The following is an 8865-nucleotide window of genomic DNA, read 5'->3' as shown; positions in this document are numbered from 1 at the left end:
GGACACCGGAGATCCCCCCGGTGCTGCCGCCCGGGCCGGAGCTGCGGGACACGGCGGGGACAGAGCGGGGGGACAGAACCGGGGGGACAAAACCGGGGGGACAAAACCGGGTCACAATCCCGAGGGAACAATCCCGAGGGACAAAATCAAAGGGACAATCCCGAGGGGACAAAACGGGCGACAATCCCGAGGGAACAATCCCGAGGGACAAAACCGAGGGGGACAAAATCAAAGGGACAATCCCGGGGGGGGACAAATACCGGGGGATGCGCTCCCGGGGTCAATCCGGGGGAAATCTGGGGAGCCGTTCCCCGCGCGTCCTGGCGGGGCATGCCGGCCGCTCCGTGGCGGGTCCATCCGGTCATTCCCCGTTCTCCATCCCGGTTCCATCCCGGTTCCATCCCGGTTCCATCCCGGTTCCATCCCGGCTCCGGTCGCGGCTTCATCCCGGTTCCATCCCGGTTCATTCCCGGTTCTTTCTCGGTTCCATCACGATTCCATCCCGGTTTCGGTCGCGGTTCCTTCACGGTTCCATCCCGGTTCTATCCCGGCTCTACCCCGCCCCGGTGCCGGTTCTATCCCGGTTCCGGTGGCGGCTCCATCCCGGCTCCGGTTACATCACCAGCACCCACCCCGGCTCCGGTCCTGGCTGCTGCAGGAGCTCCGCTCTGACTCCGTGTCCGGCTGCGCTCCGAGCCCCGTGCCCGCCTCCGCTCCCGGTATCGGTTCCTCCAGCCCCGCCGGCTCCGCTCCCGGTACCGGCTCCGGCCCCTCAGCACCCCCGGCTCCGCTCCCGGTACCGGCTCCGCTCCCGGTACCGGCTCCTCCAGCCCCGCCGCCTCCGCTCCGTCCCCTCCGCCCGCGCCGCTCCCGGCCCCGCCCGCGGCTCCGGCCCCGCCGCCGGTCCCGTCCTCGGCCGCAGCCCCAGCCCCGCTCCCGGCGCCGCCGCCGGCTCCGCCCGCAGCCCCGGCCCCGCTCCCGATCCCATTCCCGCCTCTCGATCCCATTCCCGGCTTCTGATCCCATTCCCGGCCCCGTCTCTGCTGTGAGTCCCATCCCCGGCTCCGCCCGCAGCCCCGGCCCCTTTCCCGATCCCGATCCCATTCCCGATCCCATTCCCGGCTCCCGATCCCGATCCCAGCTCCCCATCCCGTCTCTGCTCTGGGTCCCATCCCCGGCTCCCCCCGCAGCTTCTCCTCCTGCCTCAGCCCCATTCCCGATCCTGTACCCGACCCCATTCCTGACCCCATCCCCGTTCCCGATCCCGTCCTCGGCCCCATCCCCTCCCTGCGTTTCACCCCCGGCTCCACCCGCAGCTGCAGCCGCTGTCCCCATCCCCATCCCCATCTCCATCCCCGTCCCTGTCCCCATTCCTGTCCCCATCCCCATCCCTGTCCCCATCCCCATCCCTGTCCCCATCCCCATCCCCATCCCCATCCCTGTCCATTCCTGTCCCCATCCCAATCCCTGTCCCCATTGCTGTTCCCATCCCAGTCCCCACCAACTCCAGCCCCATCCCCGCTCTGTCCCCATCCCCATTCCCATCCCCTGCACCCCTAATCTGCCATTCCCCCCTCTCCCACCGCCACCAGCAGCCCCGTCCCTGTCCCCATCCCATCCCCATCCCATCCCTATCCCATCCCCATTCCATTCCCATCCCTGTCCCCATCCCCATCCCATTCCAGCCCCATCCCCATCCCCATTCCCATCCCCTGCACCCCTAATCTGCCATTCCCCCCTCTCCCACCGCCACCAGCAGCCCCATCCCATCCCCAGCCCCAGCCGCGTCCCCATCCCTATCCCCATCCCATCCCCATCCCCGTCCCCTCCCCGTCCCCTCCGTCTCTCCGCTCTCCCCGGGCGGCCTCCGCCGTCTCCGCCGCTCGCCACCATCGCTCCCAAGGGCGACGAGGACCTGCTGGCGCTGGCGGCGTCGCGGCTGAGCCGCAGGAAGCGGGTGGCCGGCGTGGCCATCGGCGTGGCCATGCTGCTGCTGCTGCTCGTGGCCATCCCGCTGCTGGTGCACGGCTCCAAGGCGGCCGCGCACTACGAGATGCTGGGCAGCTGCCGCATGGTCTGCGACCCCTACCCCGAGCTGCCCCCGGCCGCCGCCGCCGCCTCCGCCCCGCCGCCCTTCCTGCCCGGGGCTAAGGGCGAGCCGGGCCGCAAGGGCCGCTCCGGGCTCCGCGGGCCGCCGGGGCCGCCGGGGCCGCGGGGACCCCCGGGAGAACCGGGCCGGCCGGGCCCGCCGGGACCTCCGGGGCCGGGCCCGGGCGGGTACATCCCGTCCTTCTACAGCCCCAAAATCGCTTTTTACGCCGGCCTGAGGAAGCCGCACGAGGGCTACGAGGTGCTGCGCTTCGACGATGTGGTGACCAACGTGGGCAACTACTACGAGCCCTCGAGCGGCAAATTCACCTGCCCCCTGCCCGGCATCTACTTCTTCACCTACCACGTCCTGATGCGCGGCGGGGACGGCACCAGCATGTGGGCCGACCTGATGAAGAACGGGCAGGTAACGGGAGCCCCGAGCCCGCTTGGTGGTGCCGGTTTGGGTTTTCAGCCCTCGCTTTTCATTCCGTTCGCAGCGCCGGTTTTGGTTTTCAGCCCTGATGTTCGCTCCCTGCTCTGCACCCCTTGGGTTTCATCCCCTGCTTTGCACCCCCCGCTTTTCCCCCCTGATTTGGAGCCCCTGGTTCTCAGCCCCGCTTTTCACCCCCTGCTTTTCACACCTGATTTTCACTCCCCCATTTGCAGCCCCGGTTTTGGTTTTCAGCCCTCGGTTTTCATCCCCTGATTTTGAGCCCCTGGTTCTCAGCCCCGGTTTTTAGCCCCGGTTTTGGTTTTCAGCCCTCGCTTTTCATCCCCTGATTTTGAGCCCCTGGTTCTCAGCCCCGCTTTTCTCCCCCCGAGCCCCCAGCCCGGTTTTTAGTCCTGATTTGCAGCCCCCGCTTTTCACTCCCCGGTTTTTATTCCCGGTTTTCATCCCTGATTTTCATCCCCTGCTTTGCAGCCCCGCTTTGCACCCCTGGATTTCATCCCCTCATTTTGAGCCCCTGGTTCTCAGCCCCGGCTTTTAGCCCCGGTTTTGGTTTTCAGCCCTCGCTTTTCATCCCCTGATTTTCATCCCCTGCTTTGCACCCCCTGGATTTCATCCCCTCATTTTGAGCCCCTGGTTCTCAGCCCCGCTTTTCTCCCCCTGCTTTTCACCCCTGATTTTCACTCCCCCATTTGCAGCCCCGGTTTTTAGCCCCGGTTTTGCTTTTCAGCCCTCGGTTTTCATCCCCTGGTTCTCAGCCCCGCTTTGCACCCCTGGGTTTTCATCCCCTGATTTTGAGCCCCAGTTTTCATCTCTCGGTTTTCACCCCTCGTTTTGAGCCCCTGGTTCTCAGCCCCGCTTTTCTCCCCCCGCTTTTCACCCCTGATTTTCACTCCCCCATTTGCAGCCCCGGTTTTTAGCCCCGGTTTTCACCCCCCAATTTTCACCCCCCGGTTTTCATTCCCAGTTTTCAGCCTTGGTTTCAGTTTTCACCCCTGATTTTCACCCCTCGCTTTCCCCCCCCTTGATTTTGAGCCCCGCTTTCCATCCCTGCTTTTCATCTCTCGGTTTTCACCCCTCGTTTTGAACCCCTGGTTCTCAGCCCCGGTTTTCATTCCCACTTTTCACTCCCTGATTTTCAGCCCCCGCTTTTCACCCCCCGAGCCCCCAGCCCGGTTTTCACCCCTCAGTTTTCACTCCGCGGTTTTCATTCCCGGTTTTCACCCCTGATTTTCACTCCCTGCTTTGCAGCCCCCGGTTTGCATCCCTGGTTTTCAGCCCCGGGGGTTTCAGCCTCTGTTTTCACCCCTGGTTTCACTCTCTCGGTTTTCACCCCTGGTTTTCACTCTCTCGGTTTTCACCCCTGGTTTTCACTCCCCGATTTTCACCCCTGGTTTTCACTCCCCGATTTTCACCCCTGGTTTTCACCCCTGGTTTTCACCCTCCGGTTTTCACCCCTGGTTTTCACCCTCCGGTTTTCACCCCTGATTTTCACTCCCTGCTTTGCAGCCCCCGGTTTGCATCCCTGGTTTTCAGCCCCGGGGGTTTCAGCCTCTGCTTTCACCCCTGGTTTTCACCCCCGATTTTCACCCCTGGTTTTCACTCCCCGATTTTCACCCCTGGTTTTCACCCCTGGTTTTCACCCTCCGGTTTTCACTCCCCGATTTTCACCCCTGGTTTTCATTCTCTGATTTTCACCCCTGGTTTTCACTCTGTTTTCACCCCTGGTTTTCACCCTCTCGGTTTTCACCCCTGGTTTTCACCCCCGATTTTCACCCCTGGTTTTCACTCCCCGATTTTCACCCCTGGTTTTCACCCTCTCTGTTTTCACCCCTGGTTTTCACTCTCTGATTTTCACCCCTGGTTTTCACTCCCCCGTTTTCCAGCCCTGGTTTTCACCCTCTCGGTTTTCACCCCTGGTTTTCACTCCCCCGTTTTCCAGCCCTGTTTTTTCAGCACTCTCAGGGTTGTTGTTTTGGCCCACGGTGCTTTTTTGCTGTTTTGTTTTGGGTGATTTTTTAAGGTTCTCATCTGGGTTCGATCCATTCGTGATTTCCCACCCCAAATCCCCACATCCCATTTCTCCCATCCAAAACCCCAAATTCCCATCCTCCTTTTCCCATTCCCTGATTTCTCACTCCCACTTCCTCCCCATTCTCCCACTCCCTCCCAAATTCCCTCCCAATCCCCTCCATCCCTGATTCCTCCCCCCAGCAGCCCCATTCCCATTTTCTCCATCCCAGATTTCCCATTCCCATTTTCTCCATCCCAGATTTCCCATTTTCTCCATCCCAGATTTCCCATTTTCTCCATCCCAGATTTCCCATTCCCATTTTCTCCATCCCAGATTTCCCATTTTCTCCATCCCAGATTTCCCATTCCCATTTTCTCCATCCCTGATTTCCCATTTTCTCCATCCCAGATTTCCCATTCCCATTTTCTCCATCCCAGATTTCCCATTCCCATTTTCTCCATCCCAGATTTCCCATTTTCTCCATCCCAAATCCCCACATCCCATTTCTCCCATCCAAAACCCCAAATTTCCACCCTCCTCCCCTCATCCCCGATTTCCCATTCCCAAATTCTCCACCTTTCCCAGTCCCCAAATCCCATTTTCCCCATCCAATCCCATTTTAAATTCCCATTCCCTGATCCCCCATCCCCAGCTCTGCTCCTCCCCAGTCCCACATCCCATTTTCCTCATCCAGTTCTCTCCCAAATTCCCATTCCTGATTCTCCTGATCCCATTTCCCCCATCCAATCCTGCCCAAATTCCCAATATTTCTCCCCATTCCTGTTTCCCCATCCCCTGCCCCAAATTTTCCCTCAATCCTGCCCCAAATTCCCACCCTTTTCCCCTTCAAATTCCCATATTTCCCCTTCAAATTCCCATATTTCCCCCCAAATTCCCCATCCCTTTCCCCCTCAAATTCCCATAATTTTCTCCCCAAATTCCTACCCTTTTCCCCCCACTCTTTCCCCCTCAAATTCCCATTATTTTCCCCTTCAAATTCCCATATTTCCCCCCTCAAACTCCCATATTTCCCCCTCAAATTCCCATATTTTTCTCCCTCAAATTCCCATAATTTTCTCCCTCAAATTCCCACCCTTTCCCCCCCACCCTTTCCCCCTCAAATTCCCATTATTTTCCCCCTCAAATTCCCATATTTTCCCCCCAAATTCCCCATCCTTTTCCCCCTCAAATTCCCATAATTTTCTCCCCAAATTCCTACCCTTTTCCCCCCACTCTTCCCCCCCCAAATTCCCACATTTTCCCCCCCAAATTCCCATTATTTTCCCCCTCAAATTCCCATATTTCCCCCCAAATTCCCATTATTTTCCCCCTCAAATTCCCATAATTTTCTCCCCAAATCCCCACATCTCCCCCCCCAAATTCCCATTCCCATTTTCCCATCCCAGATTCCCTTTGTTCGCTCATCCCGGACTTTTCCCATCCATTAATTCCGGGAGAAAATCCAGGAAAAACAAACAAGGATTGATCTGGGGAGGGGTCCCTGGGGGGTTCCGGGGTCGTGGGCAGCAACGAGAGAGACCCCAACCCCCCCCAGAGCCCCCCTGGGAATGGGGAGGGGAAAAACTGGGAATGGGGGGGGGATTGGGATTGGAAATGGGATTTGGGGTTGGAGAATTTGGGATGGGGGAGAGGAGGATGGGGAAAAATGGGGGAAAAAAAGGGAATTTGGGGGGGATTGGGAATGGGGAATTTGGGATGGGGGAAATGGGGAAAAAAAGGGAATTTGGGGAAGATTGGGAATGGGGAATTTGGGATGGGGGAGAGGAGGATGGGGAAAAATGGGGGAAAAAAGGGAATTTGGGGGGGATTGGGAATGGGATTTGGGATTGGGGAATTTGGGATGGGGGAGAGGAGGATGGGGAAAAATGGGGGAAAAAAGGGAATTTGGGGGAGATTGGGAATGGGGAATTTGGGATGGGGAGAGCAGGATGGGGAATGGGGGAAAGAACAGGAATTTGGGGGAGATTGGAGGGGATTTAGGGTGGGATTGGGGAATCAGGGAATGGAGGAAAGAATGGGAATTTGGGGAGGATGGAGGGGGTTTAGGGTGGGATTGGGGAATCAGGGAAAGAATGGGAATTTGGGGGGGATGGAGGGGATTTAGGGTGGGATTGGATGTGGGAAATGGGATTTGGGATTGGGGATGGGAAATCTGGGAAAGAATGAGAATTGGGGGGGCATTGGATGGGAGAAATGGGATTTGGGATTGGGAAATTTGGGATGGGGGAGAGGAGGATGGGGGAAATGGGGGAAAAAAGGGAATTTGGGGGAGATTGGGAATGGGGAATTTGGGATTGGGAATGGGGGGGAGCAGTATGGGGGAAATGGGGAAAAAAAAGGGAATTTGGGGGGGATTGGGAATGGGATTTGGGATTGGGAATGGGGGAGAGCAGGATGGGGGAAATGGGGGGAAAAAAAGGGAATTTGGGAGGGATTGGATGGGGAATCAGGGATGTGGGATTGAGAATGGGGAATGGGGGAAAGAACAGGAATTTGGGGGAGATTGGAGGGGATTTAGGGTGGGATTGGATGTGGGAAATGGGATTTGGGATGGGGAATATGGGATGGGGAAATGGGGGAAAAAAAAGGGAATTTGGGAGGGATTGGATGGGAGAAATGGGATGTGGGATTGAGAATGGGGAATGGGGGAAAGAACAGGAATTTGGGGGGGATTTAGGGTGGGATTGGATGTGGAAGTGGGATTTGGGATTGGGAATTTGGGGGATTGGATGGGAATTTCAGGGATTGGATGGGAATTTGGGGGGATTGGATGGGAATTTCAGGGATTGGATGGGAATTTCAGGGACTGGATGGGAATTTGGGGGGATTGGAGGGGAATTTCAGGGATTGGATGGGAATTTGGGGGGATTGGATGGGAATTTCAGGGACTGGATGGGAATTTCAGGGATTGGATGGGAATTTCAGGGATTGGATGCAGGAAATGGATTTGGGGCCTTGGGGGGGAGCAGAATTGGGGACTCAGGAAAGGAGGCAGAGATGGGCACGGGGGGGGTTGGACAGGAGGGGTCGGTGCCAGGTGGGGATGGTGCCAGGTGCCAGTGCCAGGTGCCGGTGCCAGGTGCCAGTGCCAGCCCTGGTGGGTGACAGCCCTGTCCCCCACTGCCAGGTGGGGTCCCACTGATCTCAATGGGGACACCCATTCCCTCCCTTGGGGGGCGTCAGTGCCAGGTGGGGATGGTGCCAGGTGGGGTGGGTGCCAGGGGGTTGGTCTCGTGTGGTGGGTGACACTCGGTGCCAGCTGGGGTGGGTGACAGCCCCAGTGCCAGCTGGGGTTGGTGACACTCAGTGCCAGTGCCAGGTGTGGTGGGTGACACTCGGTGTCAGTGCCAGCTGGGGTGGGTGACACTTGGTGGGTGACACTCAGTGCCAGCGCCAGCCAGGGTGGGTGACAGCCCCAGTGCCAGCTGGGGTGGGTGACGCGCAATGTCAGTGCCAGCCGGGGTGGGTGACAGCCCCAGTGCCAGGTGTGTTGGGTGACACGCGGTGGGTGACACTCGGTGCCAGTGCCAGGTGTGGTGGGTGACCCTCGGTGGGTGACACTCGGTGCCAGTGCCAGCTGGGGTGGGTGACACTCGGTGGGTGACCCTCGGTGCCAGTGCCAGCCGGGGTGGGTGACACTCGGTGCCAGTGCCAGCTGGGGTGGGTGACACTCGGTGCCAGTGCCAGGTGTGTTGGGTGACAGTCCCCAGTGCCAGGTGTGGTGGGTGACACACTGTGTCAGTGCCAGCTGGGGTGGGTGACACTCAGTGGGTGACCCTCGGTGCCAGTGCCAGCTGGGGTGGGTGACACTCAGTGGGTGACCCTCGGTGCCAGTGCCAGCCGCCCCTGGCAGGTCCGTGCCAGCGCCATCGCCCAGGACGCCGACCAGAACTACGACTACGCCAGCAACAGCGTCATCCTGCACCTGGACGTGGGCGACGAGGTGTTCGTCAAACTGGACGGGGGCAAAGTGCACGGGGGCAACACCAACAAATACAGCACCTTCTCGGGCTTCATCATCTACCCCGACTGAAACCCAAATTCCAGAACCTTCTCGGGCTTCATCATCTACCCCGACTGAAACCGGGACCCCGGGACCCCCCAATAACCAGGACCCCCAATTCCAGAACCTTCTCGGGCTTCATCATCTACCCCGACTGAAACCCAAATTCCAGAACCTTCTCGGGCTTCATCATCTACCCCGACTGAAACCCAATTCCAGAACCTTCTCGGGCTTCATCATCTACCCCGACTGAAACCGGGACCCCCGGGACCCCCCAACTCCAGAACC

General features: G+C 59.0%; 1 protein-coding gene across 1 annotated transcript; it reads left to right on the top strand.

Moving 5' to 3' along the window:
* Nucleotides 1-1694: 1694 nt before the first annotated feature.
* On the top strand, nt 1695-8661 carry C1QL4 (complement C1q like 4). Its single transcript, XM_064701420.1, has 2 exons — nt 1695-2515; nt 8428-8661. The coding sequence occupies exons 1-2, from the start codon at nt 1985-1987 to the stop codon at nt 8605-8607; spliced, it is 711 nt and encodes a 236-aa protein (XP_064557490.1). The 5' UTR covers nt 1695-1984; the 3' UTR covers nt 8608-8661.
* The last annotated feature ends 204 nt before the right edge of the window (nt 8662-8865 follow it).

This window comes from Zonotrichia leucophrys, unplaced genomic scaffold, assembly GCF_028769735.1.
Source record: "Zonotrichia leucophrys gambelii isolate GWCS_2022_RI unplaced genomic scaffold, RI_Zleu_2.0 Scaffold_603_30164, whole genome shotgun sequence".
In the NCBI taxonomy this organism is placed as follows: Eukaryota; Metazoa; Chordata; class Aves; order Passeriformes; family Passerellidae; genus Zonotrichia; species Zonotrichia leucophrys.
Note: the sequence above shows the minus strand (reverse complement) of the source record. Positions and strands in the feature narration are given on the sequence as shown.

Coding starts and splice junctions, on each gene's coding strand:
- C1QL4 (XM_064701420.1), top strand. CDS start 1,985: ATGCTGCTGCTGCTGCTCGTGGCCATCCCGCTGCTGGTGCACGGCTCC. Junction 2,516..8,427: donor ACCTGATGAAGAACGGGCAG/GTAACGGGAGCC, acceptor CGCCCCTGGCAG/GTCCGTGCCAGCGCCATCGC.